Source organism: Artemia sp. Qi Xiang Cuo, chromosome 18, assembly GCF_049724085.1.
Source record: "Artemia sp. Qi Xiang Cuo chromosome 18, ASM4972408v1, whole genome shotgun sequence".
NCBI classification, from domain to species: Eukaryota; Metazoa; Arthropoda; class Branchiopoda; order Anostraca; family Artemiidae; genus Artemia; species Artemia sp. Qi Xiang Cuo.
Genome location: NC_142811.1, coordinates 34,480,579 through 34,500,459, shown reverse-complemented (window position 1 = coordinate 34,500,459; position 19,881 = coordinate 34,480,579). Strand labels below are relative to the sequence as shown.

General features: G+C 27.9%; 1 protein-coding gene across 1 annotated transcript in view; it reads left to right on the top strand.

Moving 5' to 3' along the window:
* The window catches only part of LOC148941432 (uncharacterized), a 364,996-nt gene that overhangs the window by 52,259 nt on the left and 292,856 nt on the right, over positions 1-19,881 (top strand). The window contains exon 3 of the mRNA XM_089104420.1: positions 3,469-3,586. Coding sequence (XP_088960546.1) covers positions 3,469-3,586 — 118 coding nt within the window. The remainder of the gene's footprint in view (positions 1-3,468; positions 3,587-19,881) is intronic.

Sequence of the window (19,881 nt, the reverse complement as noted above, 5' to 3'; positions counted from 1 at the left end):
AGAAAATAGGGTCTGAAAAAGAGCCAGAAATTTTTTTTTAAGCTGGAATTCTAGCCTCCCAAATGTTTGGCCCAAGAGGGATCCAAAAAACTCTGTTTTCCAGATTGGCCTGATACTTTCACGAACTGCTGTCTGGGCTAAGGGGATGAAACATCTGACTGGAGGGAGGTGAGTGCCGGGGGCTCTGAAATCGTCCAAAAAGTGGTGTTGCCTGATCAGGCATACTTTTGGCCGTAAGTACCCGGCCAAAGGGGACCATAATGTAAAAAAAAATTATTTGGGACACGGTCTTTCCTAAAAATAGGGTTCTAAAATGATGATTTGTTTTCTCAGCTCATTACTTATATCCTTGGGTCAAGAGAACTTTAAATTAAAAATTAAAGGAAGTCCTTGGGTCAAGAGGAATCTGATGCTCATGAAAAAGAAAAGAATATTGCTTCCCCCAGAAAAAGACGGAAAATTGGACGGAAATTTTTTTTTCCAAACGACTTGAAACTTGCACATGTAAGTCCTTGGGCCAAGGGAGCCCTAGTACACAAGAAATTAATTTAGAATGGTTGTACGGGCCTCCGAAAACCATAGCTGGACGGCATCAGTTTATTTATCGATCGGCTTGACCCTTATGTTTTAAGTCTTTGGGTCACGAGGGCAAAATTCACAAAAAAAGGTTCACTAGAAAACCAGCCCTTAAAAAGAGCCAAATTAACTTCTTTTTTTCAGTGCCTTTAAACTTGAAGAGTCCTTGGGCAGTAGGACTTTGTGTTCAAAAAAGTTCTTTGGAGCTGCAGTTCCCTCAAAATTTGGGTAAAAACGGCCAAATTTTGTTTTTAATTGCCTTCAAAATTTTCGAGGATCGTTGCCTGGGCTGAGTGGACCACGCATTTTGTGCAGAAGAGCATTAGGGGCCCAGAAACTGGCCAAAAACCATTTAGTTCATAATAAGTTGGAAACTTAGCCTGATTTCCCGGACCTATGGGAACCTATTATAAAAAAAATAGTTTGGGGGCATTCTACCTCAAAACTAGACCCGAAAAGGGCTAAATAATTTTTTTTATCTAGGTTTCCTTGGACCAAGGGGAACCCACTTCGCAAACAAAGGAAACAAAATGGTTCGCCTGAGAATTGACCCATAAATAATGACAGACAAATTTTAGGCCGAAAAACGTTTTTCTGGTCGGCTTGAAATTTTCAACGATTGTTTTTGGGCTTAGATGACCACACATTTTTATTGCAATGGGGGTAGGTGTTCAAGGACCTGGGAATGGACTGAAAATCTTACTACCTTTGATCAGTTTCAATTTTATTTTAAAAAAAACGAACAAAATTTGTAATGGTAAAAAATTGAAACTGGTTTTGGCTTCATCGCTCGTGACTCGTGGAAATGAGGCTTAATGTGTTTCGTATCTGATAAGCTTGAAGCTTAAAGGGGTATATAGGCTTATCCTGAAAGACCTCAATGAAGACAAAGTTTTTATAAGTTTGGTCGTACTGATGTGACCCCTGAAACTGGACCAACAATTTTCGTTTTCTTCAGTTGCCTTAAACTCACAGGACGCAGACAGGGTCAAAAGGATCTCAATGAAGAGGAAAATAATTGAAAATATTTGTTGTATTAGTTTGTGACGCTAAAACTGAAATCAGATTTGTTTTGTTTCCGGTTGGCTTGCAACTTACTGGACATAAAAACTAGGTAAAATGAACCTAAGAGGAGAAAATATTTGGAAGTTTTTTGTTTTTTTTTATCAATTTTCATCCCAAATAGGCCCAACAATTATTTCCTAAGATAGGCATTGAACTTTCAGGTTAAGTAATTAGACTGGACTGAGAGGACCGAGGAGAGGACCTTTGTGAGGATAAAAAAAAAAAACTTTGGAAGATCAATTTGGTTGTATCGATTTTTAGCTTGATTTTGTGTTTCTTACTCTACTTGAAGATTTCAGGGCATGTTAACAGGGCGGAGGGAGCCTCCGTTAAGACAAAAAGGAACAAATCTAGTTGTAGTGATTCGTAATTTCCTTCTTTTTTGACGGCAACAAAATAGAACTTTTTTTTACAAATGACCTTGACATGCAATTATTTAAACAAATAAATAGTTACTACTAATTAAAACGTGACAATATTCTTTGATAATTTTGGAATAAGATTCCTGTATATTCAAAAGCGTTTACAGGATGGTTCCAGCTGATGAAAGCCAATACGGATATTTTCAACTGAAATGAAAAAGAATCCCCTTTCTATAAATAACAAAAAATAATAACGATATCATTAAGAACTATTTGCCCCAAGTGTTAAGTTTTAATATGGGTCTTTACTTTTTTTGAACATTTTTGAAAAATATTTTGTTTATATTAATCCGCAACAAGACCGACACAGTACTGTTTATCACACGAAAAGTAAATGAAGTTGAAAAAAACTATTGATGTTCCATCAGTGAGAAATAACTGATGCTATGACTGCTGGCCTTTTAGTAGTGGAAATGCTTGGAAAGGAATCATGCAACAAGAATGACAGCTTTGACTGATACTGATAAGTTTATTTGCCTATTCTCATCTCCAGATACGTTTAAATTTAAACCTTTCCTCAAAATTTTACGACGGAGATTTTTTGAAAAAGCCTGGCTCCAAGTTAATCAGAATGCACGGACCATTATGTTGCACGGACTGTTGAAAGCCCCCCCCCCCAAAAAAAAAAAATGATTTTTTTGTGAACTCTCAAAAACAATTTTTTTTTATATACTTTCGTCTTTGACCACAAAAAATCAGTCGATCGAATCCGTCCAAACAAGTTTGAGTTGGATCTACTGTCTTTTTAATCCCCTTTGAATTGTTTATGCAACAACTCATGCTTTATGACGCGTTTTTTAGTTGATTCGACTTAAAATATTTTAGGTCTTGAACTGCAGCTAGGTTGTTTTGAGTAAACCAATTCCAGTTTCCTAAATGCCATGGTTAACAAGCCTTAAAGAAACTTTTTTTGCAACTGGTGCCCAAACAGTATAATGTAGTATGTTTCAAACACAAAAGACACACGGGTCAAGATGAACTTTGCAGCATTACAAATGGTGGTCTAAACTTTAAAAGTAGGGAACTTGAAGTTTATTGAATCAAAACAAAATATATATGCAATTTTTGGGTTAAGTTAAACGCGCTTGCGTTTTTCTTACGTCCAAAACACGTGGCGATATTGATTGTAATAAAATTCTTGACACGTCCGTGGGACTTTCGGGAATTATGATGTTTGTAGAGCCATCTAGAGATTGGAAGTTACGCAAGATATGTCAAAGATTTACTCTAGCTAGAATGAACGCCATTGAATGGATCACTCAGGATCGCACCGACTGGAAATTGATAGGGATAAGAAATGCCTCACGAACTTGTGCCTGTAAGGTATACTGTTGCGAGAGGATGATTTATACCTGATCTTTAAGGCTGCATTCAAAACTTTAATTAAGAATTTACTACCTTCCAGGGTAACAGTGGTCCCCCAGGGTTTACTGGACCTGCTGGTATTAATGGCTTGTCTGGTCTAGAAGGGCCTAGAGGTGTACCAGGCATTGATGGCTGCAATGGAACAGATGGAAATCCAGGTATTTTATTTAAGTTTTCCCCTTTTTTAAGGGTCTGGCAGGTATAACTTTTTCTGCGGATGCTATAAGATTGTAGCCTACATGCGTGGTCTATTAGTTGGCAAAAACACCATCTATTTGACTTTTAATTTTTTAAGGCATGAACGCAGAAAAAAAAATTGTTAGGTCAACTCAGCGCTAGTTCTGTGAAATGGGACCAAATAATCTCTAGGCTTTCTAAGAAATATAGCCACAAAACCGCTTATAAAAGTATTTACTTTTTCCTAATTCAGCTTTCAAAGCTACAAAGGTCAGTAAAAAAAAATGCTGAAGATAATCCCTAGCCCAGACAAAATACTTTGGTAAGTTAGTGACATAAAATACACCAGTGATAATAAATACAGTAATTGTATGGCTTGAAGAACGGGTTTTCCATAAACTATTTTTATTTTACTCTTATGCGTCTAGACGAGCAAGTGTTGTTAAGTTTGTTTTTTTTTTGTTTCCGTTAGTGTATTAAGTTTTAAAACAGGAGTTGAATCAACATAATAGTTTGTTTACATTTAAGACGTATATTCTGGTTAAAGATGTCTCGATTCACATGTCTTCAGACGTTTCCTACTTGTTGATGCACTAGCCAATACTATCTTTTCACTACTTAGCGTGACATTCTTAAAAGTAAAATTGGCAAAAGGACAGTTTTTCTGACCTTGTCAAGAGAGTTCCTGAGTACAGTATGGTTTTATTAAAGTCAGTATAGTATCCCCAAATGGGGAAAACAGGGGTACAAACAGTAATCTAGTTTTGGAAATGGCAAATATTTTTGAAATGTAGAAAAGGGAGGCTTGTATTGAATTGGACTATATTGCAAAAGATTACCGTACTGGAAGTATGAGAAAATTTCCCTTAACTATGGCATTAAGTTATGGGACAGAAATCATGGATCTTAATCAGGCCGAATTTGCTGGTAATTTAAAACAGGAATTGGTAGATAGCCTGGATTTTTGTAAATTTTTTTTAGGATAGTTTGGCTATGAGGTAAGTTTGTCTCCATAGTCTTTTTAAGATTCTACCAGTAAACCAGAAGTATGAATGGTTAAATTGCGAGTTTAGACCAACAGAGGAAGGATGTGTGTATTAGAATGTTCTCTCGTTCCACGAAAGTAGTAATGCATCTATAGATTCTAATTGCACAAAACCTGTCAGACCGCTTTCTGGGCCAACCACATCGGTTTCTGGGCCAAGGGTGTATGGAATACTGCGGATACATCATACCTGTATTTAATGTAGGTCAATGACCCAAATCATGATGTATGCTCAGTATAGCTAAGCATTGAATGGTCTGAATTAATGACTTGAATATAGGAATGAAACCAAGATGAGGATAGTATGAATATTATTTTATTTGGATAGAATGAAGCCGGTAAAGGGTAAAAACTGCTTACCAGTTAAGTTAAGTCTGAGGGATTGGTAAGTCTCACGCAACGTGACATAAATGTGTGAAAACAGTTAGTGGTGACAAGGCAATCTTGTGACCTGACCTAGCTTTCACTTCTTGGCTATGGTCTGTATAATACGCAAGTACCAATTGAGGAGTGTGGGCAATATAAAATATTCTTTAGCATTGGAGTATGCTAGAAAGTTGAAACTAATAAAGTTATAGTTACCAAGAAAAGATCTCGTGACTTGACCTGGCTTTGACTTCTCGGCTGTGGTCTGTACAATACACAAGTATCAAATGAGGAGTGTGGGCAATATAAAATATTCTTTGTAATTGAGTATGTTAAAAAGTTGAAACTAATAAAGTTGTAGTTACCAAGAAGAATTTTAATATAAAAATCCAGAACAATCCTTAGAAATCCTTAAAAATCAAGTAGTGAGGTGGTTATGGATTTGAACAATCAAGGTCTTCAACCAACAAAGACCCTGACCACGAAGGACATCAACTTCCTAGGGACTCCCTCCCCCAACCTCCAAGGGCCCCCTCCCCCCAACTTTTTAATACCTCCCCCTATTTTTTATACTTTTTTAAGTTTGTTTTTTTTACTATTTTTTTAACATAGAAATTTTTTTCAACTTTTTTTTACATGTCTTAGAATGACATGAAATATGCATGAAACAAAAAAATTTCACATTTAATATCTTCAAAATACGAAATGAGAATGATATAAATATGTTAGTCTGGCTTTTACTATTAGAGAAATAATGTTTGAAGTAACACTTTTCTTTTTTTTGGACTGAATTTTTTGGACGGAAATTTATTCAACTTTTTTTTATTATTTTTTTTTATTTATGCGGCTGTACCAGTGGTACTCTATGGCTGCTTATTGACATTACATAGTTTCTTATATATTTTCAAACAGTAATTTTGTACATTGGAAGGATAAACGCTTTAATCATATTTAAAAAAATGAAGATGGTATTCGTTGGTACTGATATTGATTGCTATGCTGCTACTCTTGGTCCAAGACCAAAAGCTTATGGAATGGACTATTACATAGATCATGCATCAATAACGAGCTATGGTCTTGGCACTTGGTTTGCAAAGATGTGGGAACGTCTTAGTTGAGGCATTATTACTACAACCAGGACATCTTTCAACTTTTTTTTTACATGTCTTAAAATGACATGAAATATGCTTGCGGCTGTACCAGTGGTACTCTTTGGCTGATCATCGACAATAAGCGACTCTCCCAATGATACTCTATGGCTGCTCAACGAAATTACCTAGTTTATTGTATGTATTAAATCAGTAGTTTTCCTACAATGGAAGGATAAGCACCAGTATCATATTTTTTAAAAGGGTGAAGATGAATTATTCGAAGAAAGTGTGTACATACGATAAATCATTATTGCTTTGAATGGTGACAAAGACTAATATTTGAACCAAGAAACAAGCACTAGTGGTAACACTATTGGAAACGTATCCGTGCTTTGTCATACCAGTGAGAGTTTAGATTTGTTTGGACTACCAAAACCATTCAACATTACTCATGGTGCATATGCGAGAGAGAGATACCCAGAGATGATAGTGCTGAAAGCGAATGCAAAGATAAAAATAATGGTTGATGAAGATGGGCATCTTCTATTGCCATCGCTCTGGTATTAATATTCAAATGAATGCAAAGGGGAAAAATAAGGCCAACTGTTGCACTAATGTCATAAATCATATCTTGTCTACGTGCCGGAACTGTTACCTGTGTAAACACAATGTGAGAATAGACAGTGAAATCGCTAGTAAATAAAATGGCATTGACAGACAATATCACTAATGAATATAAAGATAAATTAATGGTAAATAAAGCGCATGTGAACATTATTACTAGTATTGATAATATACTCAATAAATGCAATAATACAATAGATAAAATGCATAATGAACCTGTAGGTGACACCCCAGAAAAATAGTGAAAGACTCAAAATGGATTAATGATTATTCTACTGGTTACAAACTAAGATTCAAAGTGGGATGGGACAGATTGAAAGTGTCCAAAGTTGTTCGATGATATTAATAATGTATAATGATGTATGTAACATATTTTTATATTATTAATATTCTATATGTCATTATTTCAATAAATATTTTATGACTAACTATGTTGGTCTTAGGAAAATATTGGTAAGGTCTTAGTAAAGTTGATTTCAATAATTTTGATTTTGCATAGACTGTTCAGAGGCCTATTGTGCAAACTGTCACAAACATCACAAACTGTTTTTACAAAACTCAGAGATGTAAGAAAATGAATTTTCAGAGACATAGATACTACTAGCAGACTCAAAAGTCTATTAATTGATGACTAAGTATAAAATTTCTTAACAATTTCAATCAAATAAACGAGAACATTCAAAGAAAAAGAAGACATTTAACTGCAATCTACAGAAACCTAGATCTTGGAAGCTCATTATATTATTTTTTATTATTATTACACAATTTCAATAAAAAAACGAGAATTTTCCAAGAAAAAAGAAGACATTTAACTTAACTCTACTGAAATCTAGATCTCAGAATGTCATTATATTATTTTTATTATTATTTATCAATTTCAATCGAATAAACGTGAGTATTCAAAGAAAAGGAAGACATTTAGCTTAAATCTACTGAAACCTAGATCTCGGAAGCTTATTATGTTATTTTTTATTATTATTAAACAATTTCAATCAAATAAACGAGAATATTCAAAGAAAAAGAAGACATTTAACTGAAATCTACTGAATCCTAGTTATTGGAAGCTCATTATATTATTTTTTATTATTATTAGACAATTTCAATAAATAAAAACGAGAATGCTCAACGAAAAAAGAAGACCATTAACTGAATTCTACTGAAACCTAGATCTCAGAAGGTCATTATGTTGGTTTTAATATTATTTAACAATTTCAATCAAATAAAGGAGAATATTCAAAGAAAAAGAAGACATTTAGCTGAAATCTACTGAAACTTAGGTCTCAGAAGCTCTTTATGTTATTTTTTATTATTATTAAACAATTTCAATTGAACACACACGAATATTCAAAGAAATCGAATATATTTTAGTGACATCTCCTGAGACCTTGTTTTCAGAAGGTCATTATGTTATTTTTATTCCTATTAAACAGGTTTAATCAAATAAACAAGAATATTTAAAGAAATAGAAGACATTTAACTGAAATCTACTGAAACCTAGATCTGGGAAGCTCATTATGTTATTTTTTTATTAAACAATTTTAATCAAATAAACGAGAATATTCAAAGAAATAGAAGACATTTAACTGAAATCTACTGAAACCTATGACATTTAATCACATTTATCTGAAATCTACTAAAACCTAGTTCTTGGAAGGTCATTATATTATCTATTATTATAATTGACCAATTTAAATCATATAAACGAGAATATTCACAGAAAAGGAAGACATTTAACTGAAATTAGCTAAAATATAGATCTCGGAAGCTCATTTTGTTAATATTCTTATTATTATTAAACAATTTCAATTAAATAAACGAGAGTATTCAAAAAAAGGAAGGTATATTTATATTATTTTTATTAAACAATTTCAATCAAATAAACGAGAATATTAAAAAAATGAAGACATTTAAGCAAAATCTACTGAAACATAGATCTCGGAAGGTCACTATCTTTTGTTTTATTATTATTAACCAATATCAATAAAATAAACGAGAATATTCAAAGAAAAAGAAGACATTTAACATTAATCTACTGAAACCTAGATGTCGGAAGCTCATTATGTTATTTTCATTATCATTAAACAATTTCGATCAAATAAACGAGAATATTTAAAGAAAAATAAGGCATTTAAGTAAAATCTATTGAAACCTAGATCTGGGAAGGTCATTATGTTATTTTTTATTATTATTAAATAATTTCAATCAAATAAACGAGAATATTCAAAGAAAAAGTAGACATTTAACTGAAATCTCCTGAAATCTAGATCTAGGACGGTCATTATGTTATTTTTTGTTATTATTCAACAATTTTAATCAAATAAAATGAGAATATTCAAAAAAAGAAGATATTTAACTGAAATCTACTTAAACTTAGATCTCGGAAGGTTATTATGCTTTGTTTTATTGTTATTAAATAATTTCAATCAAATAAACGAGAATATTCTAAGAAAAATAAGACATTTAACTGAAATCTAATGTAACCTAGATCTAGGAAGCTCATTATGTTATTTTTATTTATCATTAAACAATTTCAATCAAATAAAAGATAATATTCAAAGAAAAAGAAGACATCTAACTGAAATATACTGAAACCTAGATCTCGGAAGGTCATTAAGTTATTATTACTATCATTAAACAATTTCAATCAAGTAAACGAGAATAATCAATAAAAAAGAAGACATTTAAATGAAATCTACTGAAACATAGATCTCAGAAGCCTATTATGTTATTTTTTATTATTATTAAACAATTTCAATCTAATAAACGGGAATATTCAAAGAAAAAGAAGACATTTAAATGAAATATACTGAAACCTAGATCTCGGGAGGTCATTATGTTATTTCTTATTATCATTAAACAATTTCAATCAAATAAACGAGAATGTTCAAAACAAATAGAAGACATTTAACTGAAACCTCCTGAAACCTAGATCTTGGATGGTCACTATGTTATTTTTAATTATTATTAACCAATTTCAATTAAATAAACGAGAATGTTCAAAGAAAAAAAAAGACATTTAACTGAAATCTACTAAAACCTAGTTGTCGTAAGTCATTATATTATTTATTATTATTATTATTGACCAATTTAAATCAAATAAACGATAATATTCAAAGAAAAGGAAGACATTTTAGTGAAATTAGCTTAAACATAGATCTTGGAAGCTCATTATGTTATTTTTTTTATTATTATTAAACAATTTCAAAATAAATAAACGAGAATATTCAAAGAAAAAGAAGATATATTTATATTATTATTAGTAGACAATTTTAATCCAATAAACGAGAATATTCAAAGAAAAAGAAGACATTTAACTAAAATCTACTGAAACATAGATCTCGGAAGGTCACTATGTCATTTTTTATAATTATTAACCATATTCAGTAAAAAAAAAACGAAAAAATTCAAAGAAAAAGAAGACATTTAATATTAATCTACTGAAACCTAGATCTTGGAACCTCATTATGTTATTTCTATTATTATTAAACAATTTCAATCAACAAAACGAGAATATTCAAAGAAAAAGAAGACATTTAACTGAAATCCATGGAAACCTAGACCTCGGATTCTCATTATGTTCTTTTTTATTATTATTAAACAATTTCAATCAAATAAACGAGAATATTCCAAGAAAAAGAAAACATTTAACTGAAATCTACTGAAACCTAGATCTTGGAAGCTTCTTATGTTATTTTCATTATCATTAAACAATTCCAATAAAATAAACGAGATTATTCAAAGAAAACGAAGACTTTTTTTCTTTGAATATTCTCGTTTATTTAATTTAAATTGGTTTATAATAATACAAAATAACATATTGACCTTCCGAGATCTAGGTTTCAGAAGGTTTCAGTTAAATGTTTTCTATTTCTTTTGAATATTCTCATGTATTTGATTGAAATTGTTTAATGATTATAAAAAATAACATAATGACCTTCCGAGATCTAGGTTTCAGAAGACTTCAGTTAGACTTCTTCTTTTTTTAATATACTCGTTTATTTGATTGAAATTGTTTAATAATAATAAAAAATAACATAATAAGCTTCCGAGACCTATGTTTTAGTAGATATCTGTTAAATGTCTTCTTTTTTATTGAATATTCTTGTTTATTTGATTGAAATTGTTTAATTATAATAAAAATTACATAATGACCTTCCGAGATTTAGGTTTCAGTAGATTTCAGTTAGATGTCTTCTTTTTCTTTGTATATTCTTGTTTATTTGATTGCAATTGTTTAATGAAAATAAAAAATAACGTAATGAGCTTCCGAGATCTAGGTTTCAGTAGATTTCAATTAATATCTTCTGTTTCTTTGAATATTCTTGTTTATTTGATTGAAATTATTTAATAATAATAAATAATAACATAATAACCTTCCGAGATCTATGTTTCAGTAGATTTCAGATAATTATATTTTTTTCTATGAATATTCTCGTTTATTTGATTGAAATTGTTTAATAATAATAATGAAAGTAACATAATGACCTTCCGAAATCTAGGTTTCAGGAGATTTCAGATGTCTTCTTTTTTTGAATATTCTCGTTTACTTGATTGAAATTGCTTAATAATAATAAAAAATAACAGAATGAACTTCCAAGATCTAGGTTTCAGTAGATTTTAGTTAAATTACTTCTTTTTCTTTGAATATTCTTTTTTATTTTATCAAAATTATTTAATAATAATAATAAATAACATAATGACCTTCCGATATCTTGGTTTCAATAGATTTCACTTAAATGGCTTCGTTTTCTTTGAATGTTCTCGTTTATTTGATTGAAATTGTTTTATAATAATAAAAAAACATAACGAGCTTCCGAGATCTAGGTTTCAGAAGATTAATGCTAAATGTCTTCTTTTTCTTGGAATATTCTCGTTTATTTGATTGAAATTGGTTAATAGTAATAAAACATAACATAATGACCTTCCGAGATCTATGTTTCAGTAGATTTCGCTTAAATGTCTTCTTTTTCTTTGAATATTCTCGTTTATTTCATTGAAACTGTTTAATAATAATAATATAAATATATCTAATTTTGTTTGAATATTTTCGTTTATTTAATTGAATTTGGTTAATAATAATAAAGAATAACATAACAGTTACCTTCCAAGATCTAGGTGTCTGGAAATTTCAGTTAAATGTCTTATTTTTCTTTCGAATATTCTCATTTATTTGATTGGAATTGTTTAATAATAATAAAAATAACATAATAAGCTTCCGAGATATAGGTTTAGGTAGATTTCAGTTAAATGTCTTCTTTTTCTTTGAATAATCTCGTTCATTTTAATTGAAATTACTTAATGATAACAAAAAATAACATAATGACATTAATTGAAATCTACTGAAACTTAGATCTCGCAAGCTCATTATGTTATTTTTTATTATCATCAAAAAATTGCAATCAAATAAACGATAATATAAAAAGAAAAAGAAGACATTTAACTGAAATCTACTGAAACCTAGATCTCGGAAGCTCATTATGTTATTTTTATTATCATTAAACAATTTCAATCAAATCAACAAGAATATTCAATGAAAAAGAAGACATTTAACTGATATCTACTGAAACATAGATCTTGGAAGCTTATTATGTTATTTTTTATTCTTATTAAACAATTTGAATCAAATAAAGGAGTATATTCAAAAAAAAGAAGAAATCTAACTGAAATCTACTGAAACCTAGATCTCGGAAGGTCATTATGTTATTTTTTATAATCATTAAACAATTTCAATCAAATAAACGAAAATATTCAAAAGAAATAGAAGACATTTAACTGAAACCTCATGAAACCTAGATCTCGGAAGGTGACTATGTTATTTTGTATTATTATTAACCAATTTTAAATAAATGAACGAGAATATTAAAAGAAAAAAGTCTTCGTTTTCTTTGAATATTTACGTTCATTTTATTGAAATTGTTTAATGATAATAAAAAATAACATTAGGAGCTTCCGAGATCTAGGTTTCAGTAGATTTCAGTTAAATGCCTTCTTTTTCTTTGAATATTATCGTTTATTTGACTTAAATTATTTAATAATAATAAAAAATAATATAATGACCTTCCGAGATCTAGGTTTCAATAGATTTCACTTAAATGCCTTCTTTTTTTAATATTCTCGTTTATTTGATTGAAATTGTTTAATAATAATAAGAAATAACATAATGAGCTTCCGAGATCTAGGTTTCAGTAGATTTCTGTTAAATGTCTTCTTTTTATGTGAATATTCTCGTTTATTTAATTAAAATTGTTAATAATAAGAAAATATAATATAATGAGCTTCCGAGATCTGGGTTTCAGTAGATTTTACTTAAAGACATTTAACTGATCTAAGTTTCAGTAGATTTCAATTAATATCTTCTGTTTCTTTGAATATTCTTGTTTATTTGATTGAAATTATTTAATAATAATAAATAATAACATAATAACCTTCCGAGATCTATGTTTCAGTAGATTTCAGTTAAATATATTTTTTTTTCTTTGAATATTCTCGTTTATTTGATTGAAATTGTTTAATAATGATAAATATAACATAATCACCTTCCGAGATCTAGGTTTCAGGAGATTTCAACTAAATGTCTTCTTTTTCTTTGAATATTCTCGTTTATTTGATTGAAATTGTTAAATGATAATAAAAAATAACATAATGAACTTCCAAGATCTAGGTTTCAGTAGATTTTAGTTAAATTACTTCTTTTTCTTTGAATATTCTTTTTTATTTTATCAAAATTATTTAATAATAATAATAAATAACATAATGACCTTCCCATATCTTGGTTTCAATAGATTTCACTTAAATGGCTTCGTTTTCTTTGAATGTTCTCGTTTATTTGATTGAAATTGTTTTATAATAATAAAAAAACATAACGAGCTTCCGAGATCTAGGTTTCAGTAGATTAATGCTAAATGTCTTCTTTTTCTTGGAATATTCTCGTTTATTTGATTGAAATTGGTTAATAGTAAGAAAACATAACATAATGACCTTCCGAGATCTATGTTTCAGTAGATTTCGCTTAAATGTCTTCTTTTTCTTTGAATATTTTCGTTTATTTCATTGAAACTGTTTAATAATAATAATATAAATATATCTAATTTTGTTTGAATATTTTCGTTTATTTAATTGAATTTGGTTAATAATAATAAAGAATAACATAACAGTTACCTTCCGAGATCTAGGTGTCTGGAAATTTCAGTTAAATGTCTTATTTTTCTTTCGAATATTCTCATTTATTTGATTGGAATTGTTTAATAATAATAAAAATAACATAATAAGCTTCCGAGATATAGGTTTAGGTAGATTTCAGTTAAATGTCTTCTTTTTCTTTGAATAATCTCGTTCATTTTAATTGAAATTACTTAATGATAACAAAAAATAACATAATGACATTAATTGAAATCTACTGAAACTTAGATCTCGGAAGCTCATTATGTTATTTTTTATTATCATCAAACAATTGCAATCAAATAAACGAGAATATACAAAGAAAAAGAAGAAATTTAACTGAAATCTACTGTAATCTAAATCTCGGAAGCTCATTATGTAATTTTTATTATCATTAAACAATTTCAATCAAATCAACAAGAATATTCAATGAAAAAGAAGACATTTAACTGATATCTACTGAAACATAGATCTTGGAAGCTTATTATGTTATTTTTTATTCTTATTAAACAATTTGAATCAAATAAAGGAGTATATTCAAAAAAAAGAAGAAATCTAACTGAAATCTACTGAAACCTAGATCTCGGAAGGTCATTATGTTATTTTTTATAATCATTAAACAATTTCAATCAAATAAACGAAAATATTCAAAAGAAATAGAAGACATTTAACTGAAACCTCATGAAACCTAGATCTCGGAAGGTGACTATGTTATTTTCAAAAGAAACTTTTTATTTAAATATTCTCGTTTATTTGATTAAAATTGTTAAATAATAATAAAAATAACCTAATGATCTTCCGAGATTTAGGTTTCAGTAGATTTCAGTTAGATGTCTTCTTTTTCTTTGAATATTCTTGTTTATTTGATTGAAATTGTTTAATGATAATAAAAAATAACATAATGAGCTTCCGAGATCTAGGTTTCAGTAGATTTCAGTTAAATCTCTTCTTTTTCTTTGTATATTCTCGTTTATTTGATTGCAATTGTTTAATGATAATAAAAATAACATAATGAGCTTCCAAGATCTAAGTTTCACTATATTTCAATTAATGTCTTCTGTTTCTTTTAATATTCTTGTTGATAATAACATAATGATCGGTAGATCATTATGCTATTTTTATTAATATTTAACAATTTTAATCAAATAAACGAGAATATTTAAAGAAAAAGAAGACATTTAACTGAAATTTACTGAAACCTAGATCATGGAAGCTAATTGTTTTATTTCTTATTATTATTAAAAAATTTCAATCAAATAAACAAGAATATTCAAAGAAAAAGAAGACATTTAAGTGAAATCTACTGAAACCCAGATCTCGGAAGATCATTATGTTATATTTTCTTATTATTAACAATTTTAATTAAATAAACGAGAATATTCACAGAAAAAGAAGACATTTAACAGAAATCTACTGAAACCTAGATCTCTTAAGCTCATTACGTTATTTTGTATTATTATTAAATAAACGAGAATATTCAGAAAAAGAAGACATTTAACAGAAATCTACTGAAACCTAGATCTCGGAAGCTCATTATGTTATTTTTTATTATTATTAAACAATTTCAATCAAATAAACGAGAATATTCTAAGAAAAAGAAGGCATTTAAGTGAAATCTATTGAAACCTAGATCTTGGAAGGTCATTATATTATTTTTTATTATTATTAAATAATTTAAATAAAATAAACGATAATATTCAATGTAAAAGAAGACATTTAACTGAAATCTACTGAAACCTAGATCTCGGAAGCTCCTTATGTTATTTTTTATTACCATTAAACAATTTCAATAAAATAAACGTAAATATTCAAAGAAAACGGACTTTTTTTCTTTGAATATTCTCGTTTATTTAATTGAAATTGGTTAATAATAATACAAAATAACATAGTGACCTACCGAGATCTAGGTTTCAGGAGGTTTCAGTTAAATATCTTCTATTTCTTTTGAATATTCTCGTTTATTTGATTGAAATTGTTCAATGATTATAAAATTTTTTATAATGACCTTCCGAGATCTAGGTTTCAGTAGATTTCAGTTAGATTTCTTCTTTTTTTGAATATACTCTTTCATTTGATTTAAATTGTTTAATAAAAATAAAAAATAACGTAATAAGCTTCCGAGATCTATGTTTCAGTAGATATTAGTTAAATGTCTTCTTTTTTATTGAATATTCTTGTTTATTTGATTGAAATTGTTTAATGATAATAAAAATTACATAATGACCTTCCGAGATTTAGGTTTCAGTAGATTTCAGTTAGATGTCTTCTTTTTCTTTGAATATTCTTGTTTATTTGATTGAAATTGTTTAATGATAATGAAAAATATCATGATGAGCTTTCGAGATCTAGGTTCCAGTAGATTTCAGTTAAATCTCTTTCTTTTTCTTTGTATATTCTCGTTTATTTGATTGCAATTGTTTAATGATAATAAAAAATAACATAATGAGCTTGCGAGATCTAAGTTTCAGTAGATTTCAATTAATGTCATTATGTTATTTTTTATTATCATTAAACAATTTCAATTTAAATGAACAAGACTATTCAAAGAAAAAGAAGACATTTCACTAAAATCTACTGAAACCTATATCTCTGAAGCTTATTATGTTATTTTTATTATTATTAAACAATTCCAATCAAATAAATGAGAATATTCTAAAGAAAAATAAGACATTTAACTGAAATCTCGTGACACCTAGATCTCGGAAGGTAACTATGTTATTTTTTATTATTATTAACCAAATTCAATTAAATAAACGAGAATATTCAAAGAAAAATTTGATATATTTATATTATTATTATTAAACAATTTCAATCAAATAAACGAGAATATTCAAAGAAAAAGAAGACATTTAAGCGAAATCTACTAAAACATAGATCTCGGAAGGTCATTATGTTATATTTATCATTATTAAACAATTTCAATCAAATAAACGAGAATATTCAAAGAAACAAAAAGATATTTAACTGAAATCTACTGAAACATAGATCTCGGAAGGTTATTAAGTTATTTTATTTTTATTAAACAATTTCAATTAAATAAACGAGAATATTCAAAGAAAAAGGAGACATTAATTGAAATCTACTGAAACTTAGATCTCGCAAGCTCATTATGTTATTTTTTATTATCATTAAACAATTGCAATCAAATAAACGAGAATGTACAAAGAAAAAGAAGAGATTTAACTGAAATCTACTGAAACCTAGATCTCGGAAGCTCATTATGTTATTTTTTATTATCATTAAACAATTTCAATCAAATAAACGAGAATATTCAAAGAAAAAGAAGACATCTAACTGCAATATACTGAAACCTAAATCTCGGAAGGTCATTATGTAATTTTTATTATCATTAAGCAATTTCAATCAAATAAATGAGAATATTCAATGAAAAAGAAGACATTTAACTGATATCTACTGAAAAATAGATCTCGGAAGCTTATTATGTTATTTTTTATTATTATTAAACAACTTCAATAAAATAAACGAGTACATTCAAAAAAAGAAGAAATCTAACTGAAATCTTCTGAAACCTAGATCTCGGAAGGTCATAATATTATTTTTTATAATCATTAAACAATTTTAATCAAATAAACGAGAATATTCAAAAGAAATAGAAGACATTTAACTGAAACCTCCTGAAAACCTAGATCTCGGAAGGTCACTATGTTATTTTGTATTATTATTAACCAATTTCAATTAAATAAACGAGAATATTCAAAGAAAAAAAGTCTTCGTTTTCTTTGAATATTTACGTTTATTTTATTGAAATTGTTTAATGATAATAAAAAATAACATAATGAGAATCCGAGATCTAGGTTTCCGTGGATTTCAGTTAAATGTCTTCTTTTTCTTTGAATATTCTCGTTTATTTGATTGAAATTGTTTAATAATGATAGAAATAACATAATGAGGTTCCGAGATCTAGGTTTCAGTAGATTAATATTGAATGTCTTCTTTTTCTTTGAATTTTCTCGTTTATTTGACTCAATATGGTTAATAATTATAAAAAATGACATAGTGACCTTCCGAGATCTATGTTTCAGTAGATTTCTGTTAAATGTCTTCTTTTTCTTCGAATATTCTCGTTTTTTATTTTGAAATTGTTTAATAATAATAAAAAAATAACATAATGAGCTTCTGAGATCTGTTTCAACTAATTTCTTTAAAATGTCTTCCTTTTCTTTGAATATTATCGTTTATTTGATTTAAATTGGTCAATAATAAATAATATAATGACCTTACGACAACTAGGTTTTAGTAGATTTCCGTTAAATGTCTTTTTTCTTTGAACATTCTCGTATATTTAATTGAAATTGGTTAATAATAATTAAAAATAACATAGTGACCTTTCGAGATCTAGGTTTCAGGAGGTTTTAGTTAAATGTCTTCTATTTGTTTTGAAAATTCTCGTTTATTTGATTAAAATTGTTTAATGATAATAAGAAATAACATAATGACCTCCCGAGATCTAGGTTTCAGTAGATTTCAGTTAGATGTCTTCTTTTTCTTTGAATATTCCCGTTTATTAGATTGAAATTGTTTAATAATAATACAAAATAACATAATAAGCTTCTAAGATCTATATTTCAGTAGATTTAATTTAAATGTCTTCTTTTTTATTGATAATTATTGTTTACTTGATTGAAATTGTTTAATGATAATAAAAATTACATAATGACCTTCCGAGATCTAGGTTACAGTAGATTTCAGTTAGATGTCTTCGTTTTCTTTGAATATTATCGTTTATTTGATTGATATTATTTAATGATAATTATAAATAACATAATGAGCTTCCGAGATCTAGGTTTCAGTAGATTTCAGTTAAATATCTTATTTTTCTTTGAATATTCTCGTTTATTTGATTGAAATTATTTAATAACAATAAAAAATAGCATAATAACCTTCCGAGATCTAGGTTTAAGTAGATTTCAGTTAAATGTCTTATTTTTCTTCGAATATTCTCGTTTTATTTGATTGAAATTGTTGAATAATAACAAAAAATAACATAATGACCGTCCTAGATCTAGATTTCAGGAGATTTCAGTTAAATGTCTTCTTTTTCTTTGAATATTGTCGTTTATTTTATTTAAATTTTTAAATAATAATAAAAAATAAAATAATGACCTTCCCAGATCTAGGTTTCAATATATTTTACTTAAATGCCTTCTTGTTCTTTGAATATTCTCGTTTATTTGATTGAAATTGTTCAATAATAATAAAAAATAACATAATGAGCTTCCGAACTCTAGGTTTCAGTAGATTAATGTTAAATGTCTTCTTTTTCTTTGAATATTCTCGTTTATTTGATTGATATTGGTGAATAATAATAAACAAAAGATTGTGACCTTCCGAGATCTATGTTTCAGTAGATTTTGCTTAAATGTCTTCATTTTCTTTGAATATTCTCGTTTATTTGATTGAAATTGTTTAATAATAATAACATAAATATATCTTCCTTTTTTGAATATTCTCGTTTATTTAATTGAAATTGTTTAATAATAATAAGAATATTAACAAAATGAGCTTTCGAGATATATGTTTCAGTTAATTTCAGTTAAATGTCTTCCTTTTCTGTGAATATTCTCGTTTATATGATTTAAATTGGTCAATTATAATAATAGATAATATAATGACCTTCCAAGAACTAGGTTTTAGTAGATTTCAAATAAATTTGATTAAATGTTATAGGTTTCAATAGATTCCAGTTAAATGTCTTCTATTTCTCTGAATATTTTCGTTTATTTGATTAAAATTGTTTAATAATAATAAAAATAACATAATGACCTTCCGAGATATAGGTTTCAGTAGATTTCACTTAAATGTCTTCTTTTTCTTTGAATAGTCTCGTTTATTTGATTGAAATTGTTTAATAATAATACAAAATAACATAATAAGCTTCTAAGATCTATATTTCAGTAGATTTAATTTAAATGTCTTCTTTTTTATTGATAATTATTGTTTACTTGATTGAAATTGTTTAATGATAATAAAA